Source organism: Pseudopipra pipra, chromosome 5, assembly GCF_036250125.1.
Source record: "Pseudopipra pipra isolate bDixPip1 chromosome 5, bDixPip1.hap1, whole genome shotgun sequence".
Taxonomy (NCBI): domain Eukaryota; kingdom Metazoa; phylum Chordata; class Aves; order Passeriformes; family Pipridae; genus Pseudopipra; species Pseudopipra pipra.
Window position 1 is genome coordinate 8,276,834 of NC_087553.1, and position 21,788 is coordinate 8,298,621.

Below are 21,788 nucleotides of genomic sequence, written 5' to 3' on the forward strand. Positions count from 1 at the left end.
GAAAAGATGCTAGGGTCTTGTTTTCAGGTAGAAGCAACAAACTGATAAGTTTTGTGGTGAACCTTTTCACAGTGTAAGAGTAGCCCATATTCCAGTAATTTGCATATATGGGTAGATGCCAGGGGAGTAGCACTGGTCAAACTGTTTCAGACATCTACATCTATTTGCTAAATATATATGTTTCTGCTTCTTTAAAATTATTGATGACTTCTGCTTGAATTAGGTGAAAAACATACCTGGAAATAATTTGGAGAAAAAAGATATCAAAATATTTTCCATCATACTTTTAAAACCAAAATTTTTACATTTAAAATAAAGCTAGAGAACTTCTTGGGGTTTGGAGGTTGAATGAAACATTGCTTTTGATTTGAAATGGTTTTCTTAGGGACAGTTTTCCTCTTTTCAGAAAAATGAAACTTTTTTTGGTCTGACACCAAATTATTGAACAGTGTAACAGGAAAAAAAATGCAATCAAAGAATAAAAAAAATAAAATTTCTTTGCACACATGAGATGATCACAGAGAGAGATATTTTCACATGTAGTTCTGAAGGCAGGTTCTGGAGTGGAGCTGGGTGGTGTGTTACATTTTGTCCCAGGATGTTTTCACTCATGAACAATTTCCATTTTAAAAAAAGAAGCATTAAAATGTGCATGCTCCCAAAAACGGTTTGTAGAAAATGCTTCAAATAATTGGTACCTTAATCTATAAGTAAAGCAATTTTTGAGAGGCAAGAACTGTCTGAGAATCTTAGACAGTTTATACGCTATATAAAAAATGTATAGGGTATATTATATATTTTTGTGGACATAGGAAACATTTTTAGACCAAATGATGTCATTGTCCAGTGGTTCTCAAAGGCTGAAAGACTATCATTTTTGGGAAGACAGTGAACAGCACTGAACAGTAGACTTCTTCAAGTGAACTGATGACTCCTTTTCTTGCACTGACACAGCTTTGCTAACTAAATGTTGTACTGTTGACTTGATCTCTATTTCCCAATGGGTGCCTAATTTTTGAAAAAAGAAGATATTTGGATTGCAAGTCTTCTGAATATCATCCAGTGGCTGGACCTCAGTCCTTTGAGAGGAGGCACTTTAACAAACCCTAGATGTCCTCCCAAGACAACCATCCATCTGATCTCCACTGCACAGCAGTAAAACATCCTGAGGATGGAGCAAGGTTGCTGCACCTGGGAATTTCTTATCACTGCTGTGCGATCTCCCAGAGTGGAGGAGGAACAGAAATAGTTCTGGATTGTTGCTATTATCCTCCTCATACTTCCTCATGAGGAAGAGAGCTTGAGCTTTTGGAGGTGAGAGATGGTGCTGAGGACCATGTAGAAAGGGAAGGGGTGGATGGGTATAATGTGGGTGCAGAGAGTCAGGTGCTGTGCAGAAGAAGAATGTACCTTAACAGAGGCGGAGAGAAGTGGTAAAGGTGCAAATAAATCAGATGTCAAAGCATGTCTGCTTTGGGAAGGTAGAGCAGGAAAAAAACTTTGGGATTTTCAATTCTGGCACACAAGTTGTCATCCTAACACTCAACTCTTTACATTTTAAATCCCTGATGGTGACTATACTCCATAGAATAAATGCTGCTGCCTGGTACAGTCTTAGTTTCTCCGGACACTGTCATCTGCCTTCTGTGCACAGAAACCCAGCATGTTGCTTTGAACTTGCTCTGTAGTGTCTTGCTCTCCTTTGATCCTTGTCTCAGCCAGGGGCAACCACATCAGTTCTGCAACTCACAGGCCCTCTAGCAGAGGAACTGAGGCTGGATTTAGTGGCACATGTAGGCAGGGGTGGAAACACTTCTCGGGAGAAGACAGCAGATAAGCTGTTCAGTGTTTTTCAAGGGGTACGTGGCAGTAAGAGTAAGCGAACATAAGATTGGAAAGAAGTCTTATTACAACTTGCTTTTTAGATATATGGTCTAACTGTGAGTTAAAAAAAAACAAACAACAAACCAGCAAGCAGCAGCAATTGCAGTGTCTCTATCAGATTTGCAAAATTAACTTTCCCTTTGAACCTCCACAAAGCAACCCTAGCCAGACAAATGCAATGAAAATCATATCAACAACAACAAAATTTTAAATCCCTGCAATCCAGGAACAAATCAGAAAGAAAAACACCCCTAGGAAAAGTAAACTAATAAGATAACCTTCCCAAAACCCTTGCCCTCAGCAGTGTTCTAATCCAAAAAATGGGTCAAAAAAAAGCCATGAATTCCCTTAAGCCATGCAAGGCTTTGCTAGTGCCACTGGTTTTATGTGGAGGACACTTGGAAGCTGCACTGGCGGGAAGGAACATAACATCTGCAAACAGAGTGCTTCAAATAACTTACAAATGCACCTTGGCTTTGTTTCCTTTAAACTGCAAGCATCTCATAAGCCACTTTTGAAAGTTTTAGTCAGCATCTGCACGGTGGCTTTCTCTGCAGCATAAATGGACTAATGGGCTGGGAAACGTGGTTTGGGGGGGGAGCCATGGGGGGTGGAAATCCTCGGAGTGCAGCGCAGAGTTTAGGATTGCAGAGGAAGCTGAGGCCTCCAGCCCTGCACAGGAAGCAATCTTAGAGCAGGCCTTAAATGCCAGATTCCAGGCAGAGTTTAACTAACCACTGACAGCTCTGTAAACAAAGCAGGGACAAAAAGAGAACAGCTTTCCCTTTTCTGGTAGTCATTTTTGGTTTGGGGGCTGCAGGGGAATTCTGTAATACTCGGCTTGATGGGATATAAACCAAGGCTGGAAAGGCTTTGTATATGAAGAACTGTAAAGGGGAAAATACTTCATGGATTAAAACTTAAAGAAGAAGGTAGGGCATGGGGAAAATTCGTGAATTAAACTACAAAAAAAATATTGCTTCTTTTTGTTCTTTGAGCAGGCTTTATATATAGTTTGGCTTCTGTTTGGTGATATTTAAAAGTGGTGGGTTATTTTTCTTCTTTTCTGTTTTCACTCTCGTTTTTCCACCTACTTTTTCCTCTTTTCCTTTTTTTTTCCCTCTCGTCTCGTTTTCTCCTCTTTTCACTTTTTTTTTTTTCCTCTTTTATGAAGGGGGGGGTGGGAACGGGCAGACGAGGGCTCACTTTTGCAAAACTCTTAACTGTCTGTGAAACTAAAGAAAATAAGAACTCTCTCGTGCAGTGTTTTTACTGCTCTGACGAAAAATTTAAAGCTTAAAGTTAAAATCCCGCTGAATTGCTGCTTTTGTTTGTGGAAAAGACCTGTGACGTTACAAATAGCTAGTCTGCGGCTAGCAGATGTATACAGTCCTTGCTTAAAGCATGTTGATTTAATTTTAACTAGGAAACTAAACGCAGGCACGGGCTATGTTTATCCTACGAGACATTTCATTAATCTTGTTTATCTCAACAATGCTGAGGAAGTTAAATTTTTTGATGGAAAAAGAAAATAGTTACAGCAAAGTTAAGACAGCAAAGCAAAACTAAACGGACTCTGTCGTTTAAACACATCCATTGTGTTTTCGCTCTCGTCTAAGTGATCCTCTCCCTTCCAGATTTGGATCTTTCCAGAGCTTGAAACGCTTAAACACCCACCATGGATGACTTTGAACGCCGCAGAGAACTCAGGAGGCAAAAGCGTGAGGAAATGCGCCTTGAAGCAGAGAGGTGAGGTACTGCATACGGAAAATGGTGCTGGTGGGTCGCCTTTTACTAGCAGTGGCTTTGAGAATCTCTGTCTCAAATTCCAAAGTGTGCTACAGCTAACCAAAGAGTCCTTGTGTTAATGTCTATGTGCCATAAAATAGCTTTAGTTAATATTGTGGGAGAGATGAGGGGTGTCCAGTGTCTAATTCGCTTAGGCTGTTGTAAATGTCCTGGCTTCTAGTTATTTTGTTATATGGATAAATGTGAACATCAAAGGTGGAATATGGGTGTGTGAAATCATTGATAGGAAAGCTCATGCTCAGATGCTACGTGGGTGTTGTGCAGAAGGGATTGTGTTTGTCAGATATTTATATATGTTCGATAATATGTATGCTAGAGCTAAAGTTATAAGATATAATTGAAAGCTGAGATAGATTTGGTTTGTGCAGTATAGCATATTTGTGAATTGTCTGCCATTAGTATGCAATTGCTGCTGTGTTTGTACTGCCTGTCGCTTTTTATTCATTTATAGTCACTTTATGGGGGCAACAAGGGCAGCATTTGCTACCAGTTATTACAGATTTATTTTGGTGAAAATGAAAGCAGAACTTGATGTGGGTATGATGTTGTCAATTTATGAAAGAAACACCATGAAAATACTGGGAACGACATTTCATTAGCTAACCTGTTTTACACTTGCATAGTTCTCTTTGCTTTTGTGGGATTTCCAATGATTTGCACTGGAATATGAAGAGAGAAAGTCAGGCTCCACTTATTTTTGTAATGTCTTTAGTGATATAAAGATTTGATTTAGTTTATTAATGCTGTGCTGATTTAAAGAAATAAAAGCTAGGTTTAAGCACATTTTGTTCCCATTTTTGTACTTCATTCTGAATATGGACTTCATTTTCATTTCTGTCCTTTCCCATGATCTGAAAAAACCCTGGTGTTTTGGATTCTGAATGCTACAGAAGAAAAGTGATTTTTCAGAGCAGTTTTAAATGAAAGCCAGCAGAATGCAGTACACTTTGTATGCCTGCTTTGAACTTTTTAATAAGGTCCTGCTACATCAGCAACTGTCTAATGAAAATTGATGATACTTGGGGAGCAGGAGGGAATCCCAGGTAGATGAGATGCAATAGCTAACTTTCTTCACAAAGGAAGTGCTGCCATGCAAAACTGGGTGTGTGAGCTCTTGTCAGGCTATGCACTGAACCCATGAGCTCTGGAAAGCAGCAGCGTTGCTGGCAGATAAATAAACTCCTGTGAAGTGTGGTGGCCAAAGGGAAATGAGGCAGCAGCCTCCCTTTGCACAGTGCAGCCATTGCCGTCCCTGAAAGGCAGAGCAACAAATGTGACATGAAAGTTTCCCCTGGGCCTGGGGCTGTGTGTGTGTGTTGGGCAGCATGGGAGGGACTGCAGAGCCCGTACTAGTGTATGGTATAGCACGTGATGTTTAGATACTTGCAGTGCACTTCTGCTTTAAGAAAATTTGTTTAAGGAAAGGCTCAAATTTTAGGTTGTTTTTTTTTTTGTGAATAGGGACCCTGGGTGGCTTGTGGAGGATGCTGGGGGGTGTAGTTTGGAAGGTATTTTCTACTACAGAAAAGTGTTGCTTGACTTCCCTTTGAAGACCTCCAAGCTCTTATGTGAGTGTGCAGAGGCTGTGGAGTGGCCTGGACGTCAGCCATGGCTGGATTGTGAAGGCAGCAGGGAGTTGGGGGTAAGGATTCTGCCTTTGCCACTATTGAAGCTTAAATCCAGGGCTTCAGGTATATATCCCACTCCTGCTTTTGGAAAGTGTTTTAGCCATGTCTAGGGTGGCTTTGTTGAGATTTAGTGTGGTAATCTTCATGGAGGAGCTGCTCTATGGCAGCCTGGCCAGAAGAGAAGGGCTTAGGCCTGTGTCTCTATTTTCACCCAAATCTCTGCAGATGCACTCCATGGCCTTTCCCACACATTTGAAGCCTTTTAACAATAAATTGCTCTACACTATCTCTTGCTGTACTCCCTCCACTGCTGCCAACTCCAAGCATTCAAGTACCATGACTCCGACTCCTTTAAAGTCAACAGGCTGCTTTAAAAATCTCAAGATCTTAAAAATAATTTAGTCTGGCTTTTTTATTTTTGGTTTGCCTTAACAATAACAGAGCCTGACTCTCAAATTCAGGCGTGACCCTGGGAGCCAGGGAATCCCAAAATCTGCTCCAGCAGGGGTAGGTAACACGGAGGAGGAGCTGAACTCAGTGTTGGTCCCCATTGCGCTGCACTGCTCATGTCTAGTGAAAGGCAGCAGCATTGGGGCAGTCATTAACAAATGAATACATGATGCTGGATTGGTTTTGGCGAATTCAGATTTTTAGGGATTTGGGGATCATATTTACCTTTAAAATACGACCACAAGACGTTCACATACGTGTCAAGAGCTACAGCAGGCTTTCCTCTGAACGCTTTCAAGCATTTCATTAAGCAAATTGTGAAGCCCTAAGGTGCAGAGTGGAGGTTAAAAATGTTCTGTCAGCTCTCCAGCTGTGGGCTGTAGCCTGACTGTGGGGAAACCACCACTGGTTGTAAGCATTTCCATTTGAAGATGGACAGATGGATGATTGTGTAGACTGTAACATGTTTGCTGGGTCTCCCAGACACTGCTTAGACTCCTTTGAATAGAACAGTAAACCCCCAGATTCAAGCATACCACATCAAACAGTATTTGTAGCTCAGCCAGTTGCAGTGACACATTTTGCCGTTTCCTGGAATGAAGGTACACGGAATGCATTCTTTCTAGCCTGATGCCTGTGCCCAAAAAAGACTGAGGGGTGAAAATGTGTTGTAGCAGCATGGACTCATGCACCACATGCCCAAGAGGAAGTGACTTGATGTTACTGTGCCTTTACCAGGGGCCAGAGGCCATGCTGGGACTGGTCAGGATACATGTGCCACCAGATTCCCAAGTGCCCGTGATGCTGGAGCCACTGGTGCCCAGCTATTTAAGTCTAATCTTTGGAGAAGCTTAGTCTAAGTTCAGTCCTGGAAGTCTGGTGTTAGGCTTTGTGTTTTAGTTTTTTTCTTCCATTAGAAATCATTTGGAAATGATGCTTTGTTGTGCTGTGTAGCCTTTGCACTGTGGGTTCTTATGCTTAGGATTGAGCCTGTGAAGAGGCCAGTTTTGTCTTTTGAAGACCAACATTGCATTTCACCCTTGGTATGTGCTCTGGCTAGTAGTTCATACTGTGGCAACTCAGATACAAATTGACACCAACTCAGAAAGCAAGTGGTTTTTTGGCATTTTAATCTCTTACCTTTTCTAGGTATCCCACACATTCAGGATTCCCACAAAGGCTCACTGCGCCCACCCAGAAATTTTGTCCAGCCGGAATTTTTTTTACTATTTATATTTGTCTGGATCTCTGGAGGCCTATCAACATATTTGTAGCAGCACTGCAGACCTGTCTAGGGGGCATGTGTCCAACAGCAGACATATGGGACTTTGTCCAGCTTTCTCCCAGGCTGTCAGATTTATTGCACGTGTTGAGGCTGGCTGAGACCCAGCAGCCCTTGTACCTCATGGGAGAGCAAGGCTTTTCAGGCATAGACTGGGAAACCCAGGACAAGGTATGGCAGTGTTGGCTGTGCCAGTCTCCTGGCATTTTTCATCTGGTCTGTATTGGTCAGGCGTGAGGTCAGGGAAAAAATGACCCTACCAGTCGTTTGGGTGATGGGATGTGCTACATCTTTAAATGCTCTGTGGCAAAGCCAAGGCTTTGTCCTGCTCCCCAGAGACAGAGGGAGTCCTTTGCCTGGGACAATGGTTGTATAAGGCTCTGAGGTATCAGTCCAGAGCTGGCTGAAATCAGTGTGAAACTTTCCACCAACTTCAGTGGGCTTTGGATTAAGCCCTACCTGAGTTATTCCAGCCAGCTGATTTATGAGGCAGTCTCAGTGGCAGCCTTGAAGGAGCTGGATGAATGCTTTGCCTTCCCAGCCACAGGGTACATACTGTGCTGGAGTGTCAGGGCTGTTACAGAAATGGGTTGCACTTAAGTGACAGGAAAAATCCCATATGTAATTGAAGCACAGGGGACTGACTTTCAACAAGGGAAAAAACAAATACCACCTGCTGCTTCGTGCCTCTTCCTAGACAGTAAAATATGTTCTCTTGAACAAAACCATTGGGTTTTGTCATTTTGATGTTGTAACTGACACTGGAAGAATTTAACCCGGGGCTGGGTAGAGTGTGTGTGTGTCTAGAGGAGTGGTGCTTTCTATCTTGCTGATGCACTTTGGTCTGCCACAGTTGCATGCAGCTGCAGTGAAAAACTGAGGTGAAATACTTTTTGAAGTGACAATAGACCTACTTCCTTGACTTCAGCATAATTGAGAGAAAAAATTGGCCCCTTCAACTCTCTAAAGAATAGTTCTCAGGTCAATCTATGTAGCACTTAAGCCTCAGTTTTATGACTGGATGACTTGCCATTGTACCAGCAATGTATTTTCACCTTTACTTGGTGTTCACGTTGTTTTGTTTTTTTTTTTTTAATTGTACTGGGAAGCTGATCCAATTTACTTCATTGTCATACCATCATGACTGAAGACTTCAGGAAGGTCATTGTCAGATTGGTCTCCATTAAGTTGAAGCTTAACTTTGAATCTGAACCACAGCTTTGCCCTGTGTAATGTTCTTCCCTAAGGGACTGCAGGTCATTTCACGGGGAAGGAGAGGTGTAGGTCATCCTGTTGTAAAAATAGGGCAAAAGAGAAGTGGCTATCTAGCATCAAATCACTGAAAAGACTCTCTAAATCCATCCTGTAAAATGTCTTGACAGGGGTCACAGTTGTCCTGACTAAAGGGCTCATCTTTTTGCAGACCAATCAGATGTTACCAAATATACCCTAAAAAGGGCGTGTGAGTAGGACATACAGAAAAACACTGCCATTAAAGCTGTATAGTTCCTCATAGATTATTAAAGGCAGTAGTTAAAAATTCTTAAAAAAAAAAAAAAAAAGGATCCAACAGCTCAATCACAAACTCCTTCGAGTCTCTCACTTAAACAGTTTTATAAGGCAGTGTGGTTCATATTCTTGGATGTGGATTGGGGAATGCTCATGGAAATAACCCAGCTTGCAGGTCGGGGATAGCAGCAGCCTGCAGCAGGCTTAAAGTCTCCTGGAGTGGTAACTTACTGAATGCAACTTCAGTTAAAAAGAGGACAGGTGGTTACTTCCAAAACTTACCTTGGTATGACTGAAAAAGGAGTCAAGTGAATTTCAGTCCAGATCCATGGAGACATGTACAGAACCAGAAAGGCATTTAACATTTTACTGTTCCTGTTGAGTCTGGTGTAGCTCAGGTAAACATACAAAGGACTGAGTCACCAAGTTAAGAAGGTAAATCCAGCAGGGTACATCTTTGCAGGACAATGAGAAGCATGTTTCTTGTTTCTTGTCTTCTGGAGAGGTAAGACAGAACATATTTGTTTCCATAGCATCTAAATGATTTTGTAGAGCCAGGAAATGTCATCCTTGTCACCCACAGAAAGTAAACAATTTCCTTTTCCTGTCCAGGATGGTGAGGGTAAGTGTGTGTCCATGTTAGATCAACATTGAATGACCACAAATAGCTTTTGAAGGTGCTTCTCATTCCTGCATTGGCATCATCCCTAGTATAGGGTGTACATTAGTAACAAATGTGAAACACTGTTGAGAGTTTAGGAATGAACATAGATGGTTCCTTTCCATTTTTTATTTTTTTTTCTTGAAAGATTAGGACTTGCCCATTTCTTGTTCCCAGAGTGCTTCAACTGTGCTTCAATTCAGGCTTGTGTACAGGGAAAGGAGAATATAATCTTAATATAAGTTTTCAATGAATACATATATAAACATAAGAGAAGCTGGCTGCTACATGTACCATGTCATTTCCCAGTGTTCATGTTTTATTTCACAATCGTGCTTACCCAAAAGTTCAGCCTCTGTCCTCTTGAGGGCTGTGCCCTTGTCTATTCCAAGCCTCTTTTGCTACTAGAGCAGAAACTACAGTGGCTTTATGTCTCCACAAACTTCATATATCCTGAAGCTGCAAATATTTTGAGGGTTTCTGTTTGTCTTTCTGTAAAATACTCACCTTCTGGCAGAGGTGAGACATGACATCGTCTGCCCAAGAGTTAAATATTAAGACAATGAATAAATAGGATCAGAAATGCGTGAGAGTTGAGAAAAAATTGAAGCACAGTGCTCCAGTTTAACCTGTCTCCACAGCTGCCTTGAACTCCAGGACTGACAGGACATATTTGGATTGTTAAGGTGGGTTTGGCCCTTCACAGTGCATTGCTGAAGTGCAGTTCTTGGAGCTCATTCTTAAACCCAGAGAGAAAAGCACGACCCAGTGGCTCATTAAAGCATGCTCTACTTCAGCCATTCTCAAGTGAGAGTGGATACTACACAAGTCTTTGCTATTGTAGCTTTTCAAATGCCCTGGAGGAAATAACCAAACTTATGCAAAGCTCAGTAGAATATACGGCATAATTTTACAGCTATTGTGTGTTTTTTTTCAGACTATATTTTCTTTAACATCATTGTGAAGAAATGTTTTATAAAAGAAGCTTTGTTCTTTCAAATAAGACATGTAGAGTATGAACTTTACTGAGCTAAACCAACTGCAATTCATAAGCATACAACAAAATCAGGTCCTTAGTATTTCGTATAATAATCCACATATATGTCAAGATCATTCTGTAATCTGTGTACTACATGTACTGTACCAGCCAAGCTTTTGGGAGGACAGCCCAAATCTAGCACCCAGGCAGCTAACAAAATGCTCCACCTTTAATCCCATTCAGCAGAGTGGCACGTGGGCTTTGGAAACACCAAGGAATTTTGGAAATTCCCAGGTGAAAAGAGAAATCCAATCCTATAACCAGATAACCCACCTACCACCAAAGGGAAGTCTACCCTTTTTTTCCTAATGTATATTTATGAGCTTTAACTAGATTGAAGTCCTTCATGAACTGGATCTTACTTAAATGCCTAATAAATATGGGCATGGAGACACAGCTTTTGGTGCTCATTATTGACGATTTTAGTATGCCTGTTTAAAAGAGCACCATGTGAGGAGTAACACAACATGATATTTTCCCATAATTTTCAGAATTAGACCAAAACATAGGCATTGCACAACGAAAATCGTGAGGCTGAAGGAATGTAGCTGATTCAGTACAAATAAGTGTCAGTGGCTTTCCTGCCATGTTTTGTTGAAAAATAACATCTCTTTAGTATGTTATATGCAAACTGGTAGTATGCAGTCTTTTAAGCCAGAGTAGCCTGCAGTGCTCTTGCAGCACTGTCCATCTCTCATTGCACCTTTAAACAGTGTAAATCATATCTGCACTCTGAATTTGCTCACACAAAAGGCTTCGGATACTTGAAATGCAAAAAAGCTGCATTGACTGAATATTGACCTGAGGTTGTGAAGGCAGAGAGCCTTCAAACTTCCCATACCAGCCCCAGTGGAGCAGTGTGATGCCTGTGACTGTAGCTATGTATGCCCCTTGGAGGCAGACACAGAACCTCAGATTCCCCAGCAGCATTTTCTGTTCCCTGGTAAGGAGTACTTCAGCCCTTCATGTAGGTTGCCTTCAGTTAACTCCATAAAACAGAGACCAAAGACACTGTTCTAAACTGACTCAGAATAAAAGAGGTTCAGTTCTTCATCCCTAGTCTATTTTTGTCAGTCTTTCCTAAGCAGTCTTTCCCTCATCTTCAGTAATCTGGACAGCCAGTATTCGGTTGTCAGGAAAATGCCCCAGAGCTATTTCTAAGTCTTATTAGATGCCTAACCCAGTCTCTCTTCTTAAATAAACCCAGTTGATCTGTATTTCTCCCTAGACAGAAAGTATATAATCGAGCTCTCAGCTGCTTAGTCATTTCCCACATGCCTGATATCCAGCTAGCAAAAGAGGCAGGGTTAATTTAATTCATTGTATAAAGAAGCATTCTCAGGCCATAAGATTGTGTCTACTGCACCACACAAATCCATATACTTACAAATGAGTTTGCTGACAATTCTACATTAACCCTTCTTTTGATTAAATGAGGCGTTATTTTTAGTAGTGATGCTCTGCAACAAATTTAATTTAGTCTAAAAAAAAGCAAAGGCAATACCGTGTTGTTCCCATATGAAAGAAGCTGGTGGTTGAATACCCCGTCTTAAAAAAAGTTTTAAAACTATTTTTCAGGTAAGTACATTTGATACATTTATCTGTCATAATATATTCTGTTGGCTCCATATGCATGTTGCAGGTGGCTGATGACATATATCCTGATTGTTCAGCCTGCCCACTGAGGAAGGTCACACAGGGTCTTGATGCTTTTTTTGGACAGAAGGCCATAAAGTGCTGCTCAGACAGCTGGTTACTTCTCACAGCCCCTGACATGCAGGTTGATTGTTAGTACAGCCCTCCTTGCTGTTGCCTAAGAGGGAAGGTGGGAGCAAAGTGAGCAGGGCTGCCCTGCACTGCCCTCCTGCCACAGCACCCACACCCTGGCCCCAGGGGCTGAGCAACTACTTATGAGTAGAGCATCTGGGGACAGACTTGGGCTGGTGGTCCTGAGCCCAGAGAGCTGCTCTGCATATGTGGTGACACAACTCTGTGTCTGGGGTAGGTATTAAGGTGTCTGGGGGAGGCTGCTCCGAAGGAGAACATTGTCAGTGTTTGATTTGCTCTTTTGCTCTGAACAGAAGAGAGTAACTGGAAACAGCCTCTAAACCCACAGCTTTCCAGACTTGGATGGATATGATCCCTTAATTGTTAGATTGCAATGCCTTTTTCTTACGGAACAAAAATATTGTTGAACTTGTTGCTTAATTCTTCAGGGCATTCTGGGCTCAGAATGGTAGAAGCTATTAGGCATGATAGAGACTGAAGTTATTGCCCAGCTGTAAGACTCTCTAAGGAGTGAGATGAAAATAAATTTAGCCAGTGTGCTCCTAGGAACATCTGCTTCTCAGTGTGAGTTTGCATTTTATTAACGTCTTTATGATCTAATATCTTAAATTAAACCAGATAATCAGAATATTAGATTTCCCTTTAAAAAAGATTAGGTCCATTGGTTTGCAGGGATAATAGGTTAAATAAAATCAAACACTAACAAGTTTTACACACAAATAAGCAAAGTATGAAAACACTATCAAACTGCTGGCAGCCTGGGCAAAGTCATCCTTTTACAGCTCAGTTGAAAGAACTATGGTGGGAAAATGTGATTTGCAAATGGAACTCCAAACTGATTTCAACTTGCAGAAGCATCTCTTTGGTGGATTAGCTTCTGCATTTTTGGTTTTGAGTCCTTAAATTAGTTTTTAATTACTGAAGATAAATGTTTATCAGCAGCTTTATTTCTCTCATCATAACCTACTTATTAGCTCATGCTAAACAAGGAAAATCCCTCTCGCCAGCAGATTGTTCTTGTGTGATCAAGGTCTTTCATAGAATAAAGTCATTAGGTGACTGTGCTTCTTGGTCCACTTAATTCATCAGCATGCATCTCTAGAAATATTCCTGGCCAGAAATAAGGTCAGTGGGCAACTACTCCTTAGAAAAGAAGTGTAATGACAGCTCAGTCCCTGGGAATGCTGGCCTGCAGCCTGACCAGAGGGGTCAGGTTAACAGAAGTGACACGGCTACAGATTAGAAGGAGCAGCATTTGTGCCAGTGTTGCAGGTGAGCCCTTCTCTTCCTGGGGAGCAGCAAGGGTGATGGGAAGTGGAAAAGTAGAGCAGCATGCTTTTCTTTTCACTTATTGGAAAGTATAGACTGGTGGGTAGTGTGTGTGACAGTTAAAGGTTAGCTTCATCTTGGTTACATTAAGGAAATATAAATACATCTTTTTCTCCTCTTTACTTGAAAACCTGTTTATTGGTCCAAATAAACTTGCTTATTAATACTCTTTACTGGATAGTCTGTTGAATACAAGGACAGCAAGTTTGCCATGCTGACAGAAAATCAAGAGAAGACTGCAACTCAACAGCAAGTTGTGGCTTTCTTTTTGTTTGAGTTGTTTTTTTCCCTGTCATTTGCTGAAAACACACCTCAGTTTCCTTTAAGGCAGTTTGTGACCTGTTTTTGATGCCGACATTTTTTAAGCCAGCAACAGGGACTGCTCTGGTAAAGGTTACCTTCTAGGCAGGCTGTGTTCTTGTGCTGAGACCGTAAGAGAAGTGCTGAAAATTAGTGCTCAAAAGCAGGGCTTCTTCAAAAGTTTGGTAAAGTTATTTCTCCATGCTATTACTTACCTCTTCTGCCAGCTTGAGACAACGTCTTGGTATAAAAAGTGATTGACTTGAGCAAGCGCTTCGTTCTTTGTGAGCCCTCTTTGTATGATTTAAACCTGAGGTATATAGTGGTAAATTTTTAAGTCAATTAAATGCACACAGGGGAAAGTAACCAAATTACCGTGACTCAATTTACTGCTTGTCAGCCAATCCTCTTGCAAAATTGGTCTTATTGTGAAACAACACAGGAGGGTAAGCCCAGACATGCTGGAGGTTGGACGAGATGATCTCCAGGGGTCCCGTTCAGCCCTAACTGTTCTGTAATTTGGACTGGGAGGTTTACATTGATTTACTTCACTTGGTTTCGAACCAGGTTTGAGGTGAACTTTTGCTACTTCTGTGCAGAGACAAGGACTCTGTAACTGTGATGAGGTGCTTTGGTGCTGGACTCCCTGATGAGTAATCTCTGTTGATCCTCACTTTCCATGCAAATCCTGCTGCTTCCTATAGCTGCTTTTGTTTCTGCTGTTAACTTGGCTCTGTGGAGGGATGGGAGGCATAGATGATAGACAGGGAAGCTCAGACATTGATCTACTTCCAGTGCCTTAATGTTACATGTTGTATGGGGTCAGGTACAGATCAGGGGAAGGCTGGCAGAGTCAGCCTATGACTACAGCTATTCCTGCTCCCAGCGGCTGAATTCCTTGGACTATTACATTTCAAAGGTGAATAGGGAGAGACTAGAAAGAAAAATCTAAGCAACATCACTTTTAAAATGAGAATAGCACTGCAGAAATTATTGGAAACATATACAGTTACTTGTTCATAAGACATACAGTTTTTTACCACAAGACAGCTTAACTCTCAGAAATATCTCTTTTGGGCTTGGGGGTGGGTTAGAATGTTTTTCTTGAGCAAAATTCCAACAAGCAGACAGTGCTAACAGGAGTAAACTGGTTTCAAAGTGATAGGCAGAAAATCAGATACTCTGTGTATCAATCCTGGGAATTTCTGAAAGTCAGTGTTATAATACAGTATTGAGAAATAAATAGGGCTGAAATTGACCCCAGAGCAGAATGCTTACTTAATATAAAGAATAAAACCTTTTCCTTCTGTGTTTTTTAGCAGAGAAAAGAAGATAAATGGCATAAATGGCTTTTAGTGAAATGGATCTTTTTGGAGGGGGAAGAAAAAAACAGCCAACAAACCTCATAAATTTATTTTTAACCTTCATATGAATTCAAAAACTTTTAATCAAAACCTAGCAATCAGATTTTCACAGAAATGCTTACAGTTGAAAAGTCAACCACCATGAAAGGCTGCCTTCACTCCTCGCACTTAGTGCTTATCATCTTGTCAGAGGACCAGGGCACAGTAGAGACTGGAGAGGAAAACCCTTTTCATGATCCATGTACAGATGTTTTTTTGTCCAAGTGCACTCTTGTGAGATGATTATACCATTGCATTAGTATGTCACATCATGCCATCCCTCGAGATGAAGTCCTCAATGTTCAATCTCTTTTCTCCCTTTTTCCCATGGAGAAGATGTTTATGACTGGTTGGAAAGGAAAAAAAAATCGTGTATTTCCATAGGAATAGCACGGCTGTAGTTTCTTTAGAATAGGTTTCTCTTACTAGCCTGTAATCACCAAACTGAACAGTCCTCACAGCTTTTTCAAGTTCATATTCAGCACATACAAAATGACAAGCTTTTTTTAGGCAGTGTTGCTCAGATCATACCCGAGATTCTCCAGCGGCTACTACTTCAGTGTCTTAATAAGGCAGCACCATAGCTGGGAAAGACAAGGAGATGGCTTTTCTAAACACTGGCAGCACATGGATTCCTTTTATGGTCCAGCTTGCACAGTGGGGTATTCCTCTGAAGGTCAGCGACATGGATAACAAAATACTTCCACTGCAGCTAACTTTTTGAGGGCAGGCATCATGTGTCTGGTGCCACATGTTCAGGCTGTTCTGAAAAAGAGAAAGAAATATTTGGGTAGGGAAGTCTAGAAAGAGGGGGAAAAGCAGAGCCTGAAGTGCTGTGTATTTTGTACCGATGCTACTGCTGCACTCACTGGGGCTGCAGGATGTGTTTGTGACTGTCCCACAGAGAATGTGTGTGCATGTGCTGGGTTGATATTTCACGAACAATGCCCACAAGAAATGCCTCTGTAGGGTTTCAGGGTTCAAATCATCCCACAGCAATACCAAGGGCAAATTTTCATGTCATGGCTACGAATTTGGCTTTTCATTCCCCAACAAAACGGGACAGAGTTCTAATGACCTTTTCAAGCCAGTGAGTTATGATAGCTGGAGGGTTTGTCTGTGCTGGAATGCCATAAGATGGACTTGTTTAAGGAAAAGGTTTAATTCCGCCTGCCTTCCCCTTCTCTCTTGTACAAGCTAGAGAATCTTTTCTCTCATTAGCATCTTAGAATGGAGGGTTGCTTGAGTTGCTTCAGGGCTACAGTCTTATTTCTCACCAAAATTTTTCATGGGATGGTTGAGTCATTTCAATATCCTAACAGGAAAGAATATATTGGTGGTTAAATTAATATGAGAAAACCTCCTACTGAGTAATGAAAATATTATCATGTTTTGTCAGGCCTGAATACATGTACAGGATATACATAAATTGAATGAAGAAAATATAACTTCAAGGTAAACCAGAAATGTTTAGGTAAATATAATGGACCTGTAATCTAATATTTTGTGTACTGTAATCTAATTTTTCGTCTTGGAGACCAGGAATGACTTTTCTGTCACACATCCATCCTCATTTATTTATTGGTTGTTCTTCCCTCAACTTAGGCTGTACTCTGTCATCGATTTTTAAGCCAAATTCTAATTACTAATATGGTACCTATTAAACTATGATGATAAGGAAAGACTTCAACTGTGTCACCAGCTCTGACACTTTGAGTAAAGAGAAGTGCTTGAAGGTGTTGTTTTGGTGACTCACATCTTAAAAGTCTAACTTTCTTCATCTGTTTCCCTGTTGCTTTGCTGGATCCATCCTGATTTCACCTATCATGCTCACATCATACTTACAATGAGATCCTGATGTACTGACTTTGATATCATTATAGGTTTTGCATGCTTGTGGTTATGCTGACTTTGTAGGAAATGTGACTTCTCAGTCTGTTGGCTGCAGGGTTTTGCTGGATATAATATCTTGCTTTGAGGAGATAAAAGCATAAGTACACAGAATTGGAGTAAACATCACAAAACAGGCAGTTTAGCTGATGAAAGCTTTTGAACTCCTGTCAATGCTTGCAGATAACAGAAGAACTCTGAAATTCGAGCAATTATTAATGAATATGTTTTAAAGCAAGATAGATCTGGGAGGAAGGGGTTGGCTACCAGTTAAACTCAGAGGACCCATTTAACAGGCTATGTCATACCTTCATACCTATTCAGACTGAATCTTGTTTTCAGTGGTTGTGCACTTTTAGTGATTACTCTGGGTTTAAGGGCTTGGTATAACTGAGGGCAGAGAGCATCTGTCCTGTCCTCACTATACCGCTGGAAGAAAATACTGGTAAGATGTCTTGGTGACTAAAAATTACTTTTCTGTCACCAGCCCATCTTCATTTATTTTTTGGTTGTTCTTCCCTCAACTTCGGCTGTATGTATCCTGTCATCAGTTTTTAAGCCAAATTCTTTATAAAAGCCAATAGGGAGTCCTGCGCAAAGGGAAATGACATAATGTTGCCCTTTGGTCCTACCTACAGAGAAGCAGACTTGGGGGAACATATGCATTTTCCTTATTACCAAGCACTGAATTTGCAACATGTGTTCATTTTCTATCGACATCCGGCAGCTACCCCATATATTGTAAATTGTATTCAAGACAATTGTTTTTAATAAAAATATTCTGAATGTTGTCTTTATTTGGATTACGTGTCATAAATGTTGTTGTTCAGTACTCAGAGGTAAAGAATTTTAATGGGCAACATTGGGTGTTGGTAGCCAAAAGTATTTCCTTGAGCCACAGGAGTACATGATTTTGTAGGCTGCTGATTTTTACACCAGCAGTAACTGCATTTTGCTAGAGATACGTGTCTATAGTTTGTAAAACACTTTTGATGCAGAAGATGCTTCTGCAAATAAAAGCTATTATCATGTGAACTGTCAGCTTTTACAGGAAACGGATTTCTCTGTTCATGGCCTACTTCTGTGGTGCCTTCAAGTCGTTTTGCAGCACAGGATAAACAGAGTTGCAGAAGGAGTTTAAAATTAACACTTTTTTTTAATAGGACAACCTCTTTGCTAGTTAGAATTTAGACTCTTTAAAGCTTAAATGCTTAATAAGATGAACTAAGGATGTAAGCATAAACGTAAAGAAATCTGCCCAGAGTAGATTGCTTGAAAGGTAGATGAAGGTAATTCCTTGTGTTGGGAATAGTAGTGTCATTTTTACTGCTTTTACTCCTTTCTTTAGCACTGTAGAGCCTCTCAGAGCACTGGAGATCTTGTCAATTATTTACTTGTCAGTTATTTACTCCATGTAAATCCCTCCATCACCCTTGTAACGTGGTAGTGCTGTTGCTTTAGCTTTGCCCGTAAGGAGTGATGAGGCACTCAATGGCACAGCCAAAAACCTATCAAAGACTATGTATGAATGCTTTGTGCTTGTTTGTTTTTTATTAGATCTTCTCCAAGCTACAGCTGCAGAGTTTGGAGAATGATGTAGAAATCACCCAGGTCCAATGTTCAGGCCATCTTTAGAAGGAGAAGCCATGAAAAGAAGCTTTAGTTAAGAAGTCCTCCTCTATAAGTTTTAAGCTCTATGGAGGTTTGCCCTCCTCACTTACATTTGATAAGAACTCTGTATATTTTATTGCAGGGAAAATTGTATACAGAGCCATTGCTTATCTTTGCCACTCACTGTTGACTCTTGGGTGTTGATAGGGAGATACTGCAGTGCATGTGCTGATGATTTCCCCTGGCAAGGGAGGATATAATTAGGTTGACAGCCTGATAATGTTGGACTTATTGACTGTTGGGGGGCTGACACTGAGATGTCATGAGCTGATTTGCACAGGATACAGGGTTTTTATGGAGCAACTCTGTACTTAATTCAATAAATGCTTTCAGAAGCTGGAGAGGAGTAACAGCACCTCCTCGTAGCCCCTTTCTACTGGATTTTGGGACATTTCACCTGGCATAAGTTTTGTTTAAGAGCAGACTGAAGAGTCTTTCAAATGCTTGTGCAAGCTTTAGAGTCACATCCTGAAAGGCCAAGGATAGGGTACTTTAATATGTTGTGGAGCATCTGTGTGAGAGAAGGACGTGGAAGACATCTGGAGACTTGTTCTGGCCAAAACTAACAAACATAAGGCTTATTTTTTGGGAAAGCAATCCGAAGATAGGGTAGGAGCAATACCAGATCCTTTGACTGAACATACTCTCCTGCCATTTGTGCACTGGATTCCTCACATGGGATAGCAGCTATGGCCATAGCAGATTAATAATTTTTCCTTGGTTTTGTTTTCTGCTGTTTTTTTTTTTCTTAAGCCCGAACCATGTCCCTGTTTCTTACAAATCTGCCTTTATCATCATAGGTTTAGGCTGTCATAACTTATTTTACTTCAAGCTCCATCTTTAATTACCTAGTGGCAGACCTGGGAATAGAAGCCATGTCTCAGTCACAGGACCACATCATCTCTCTGAGGCAGAGACCAGCTGTGAGCTTTCTTACAGAACAACCTGCTCTGCAGTTTGCTTGCAAGCTGCATTTTGGGCTTTTCATAAACTAGGGCAAATGCTACTTCACCTTATGAGTCTCAGAAGACATAGAACTGCCTGCAGTCTTGTTTAGGCAGAAGAGGGGAATGTGGCAGTTGAGCCTGTACATTTAGAGAATGTTGGGAACAGATAATAAATTAAGATTTCTAGGGGGAAAAAAAAAAGTTGCTTATGTAACTCAACTCTATCTGCTAGACTTCCTCCTCTCTAGCCTCCTTCCCCATTATTTATCAATTAAACATGTTGGTAGTAGTGGGCTGCTGACCACAGAACTGGGGAGAGGATGGGATAATAGTTGTTTTCCTGTTCCAAAAGCCATGATATTGGATACCAGAAAGAATGAGAGTCAGATGTAGATGATGCTGTTGAGTTGCCATTGGTAGAAAAGAATGTACTGTACTTTTCAGCTATGGTTGTTACTGTGTCTAAAAGCATAGACTATGACTGAAATATGGATGTCAGCCTGTAGTACTTGTGTGGTTTGTTGGCTCCTCATTATGTCGCTAAACTGAGGGCAGTAGATTAGACTACCATTAAAATTCCATGTCTCAAACCAGCTTATTTTACTGCACAAACCTTCCTCAGCTTCCACTGAGGGTTCCATGCAGATGAAGTCTTATCATTCCGGCACTCAAAAGTGCCTGTTTGCTATTCCTTCTGTCAGCAAAATTTTTATTGATTTCATCATTACAAAACCTGGATGAAATGCTTGTATGCTTGTTTTTCGTGAAAACCTGTATGGGTAGAAGCTTTTGGTGATGGGGAGCTAAAAAAGTGTGCTGAAAACTGAGAAAATTTATCCCAAACTCTTTTTCACAAATAAAACTGAGAGGGAGGAGAGGAAAGTTGTACATTTCCTTCAAGGTGACAGTGAGTGGCTCCGGTTTTCTCCAGATGGAGAACGCTCTCTGAAGTGGTAGATTGCTCCATTAAGAAATAAGGGTAGAGGCCTTGCATCCCAGTACTGAGCTGTGAACCTGGTGTCCTGAGAGTACTGGGATGCAGGGCGAAATGGTGTTTCTGGAGGAGGGCATAGGGGACTGGTGTTATCGTGAGAAACTTGTGCTGCTGCAATGTGAATTGCTTTGTTGCTTGGCTCCTCTCCTCTGCATCAACTAAATCGTGCTTAGCAACTCCACTTTTGCTGCTCGTTGTACTGAACTTCAGATCAGTGTTTTTTCAGCACTATTTGGAGCCACAAATTGGAAAACAGCACCAAATATTTAAATTAAATGTGAACTTGAAACTAGTTTAAGCTGTTATTCATTTAATGAACTGCAGCTCAGTCCAAATAATTACTTTTAAAAGTCTTTTTTTAATTCAAATCTTAACTTGAATTGAAGGAGCCAAACTGAAACCAAACCAAAGCTGAGCTGAAAAATATACATTAGCTGAACTTTATGATCAGAATTGTGTTGCAAATTCGCTTACGTATATGCAGTGAAGGGAAAGACCTCTGCTCTGAAATTCTTGCAGTCTTAATTAACACAGGATGTGCACAGCTGATTGACAGTGAAATGGCAGAACATGCAGTTAGGCAATTACAGATAACTCAAACTGTGGTCACAACTCATCAATGAAATGTGGGTGGAGTCATCAGCAAATGTGACCCAGACACAGTGATTGCACTGAAAGAGAAGCTTTATAGAGAGACCTGAAAAGGGACAAAGCAGGATCCTCTCACCTACCTTTATACTCCAAGATGCAGCTGCTTACCTGAGACCAGGAGATAAAGAGAAAGATTCAGTTCCTGGCAGGGAGTTAAGGTGGACTATTGGTCACCCTGTTAGACCCATCTAATGTGACACATGCATTTTATCACCTACAGATGGTGGGGTCCCTTATGCCTACTCATCACAGGTCTACCCTGCCCTGAAAAAAAACCATACCAGCAGTACCTGCAATCTGGTTTCACGAGTTCTCTCAGTGAAGCCTCCCATGGATTTCAAAAGTATATTCACAATTAATTTTTTTGCCTAGCTCAAAGCTGAAGGCAACCAAAACAGGAAGAATATATGTTGGCAAGTACTGGGATTGATCAGACCAATTAGTCTGATCTAGAGAAAAGATTTAAAAACGGAAGAACAGACTAGAAAGAAGAATAAATTTTTAAAGCATCTCCTGTGAATTGAGTTGCTGGCACATGACTCTGCCCCAGGTG

General features: G+C 41.0%; 1 protein-coding gene across 12 annotated transcripts in view; it reads left to right on the forward strand.

The window, feature by feature from the left end:
* Positions 1–21,788, forward strand: part of CALD1 (caldesmon 1) — a 196,902-nt gene that overhangs the window by 97,561 nt on the left and 77,553 nt on the right. For 4 of the 12 annotated variants that reach the window (XM_064654348.1, XM_064654347.1, XM_064654349.1 and 1 more), the window contains one exon: positions 3,522–3,633. In XM_064654348.1, the coding sequence (XP_064510418.1) occupies positions 3,563–3,633 (71 nt within the window). In that variant the 5' untranslated portion in view covers positions 3,522–3,562. Of the gene's footprint in view, positions 1–2,569; positions 2,817–3,521; positions 3,634–21,788 lie in introns of those variants that run through there. The other 8 variants (XR_010430562.1, XR_010430563.1, XM_064654345.1 and 5 more) reach the window with 6 other exon arrangements.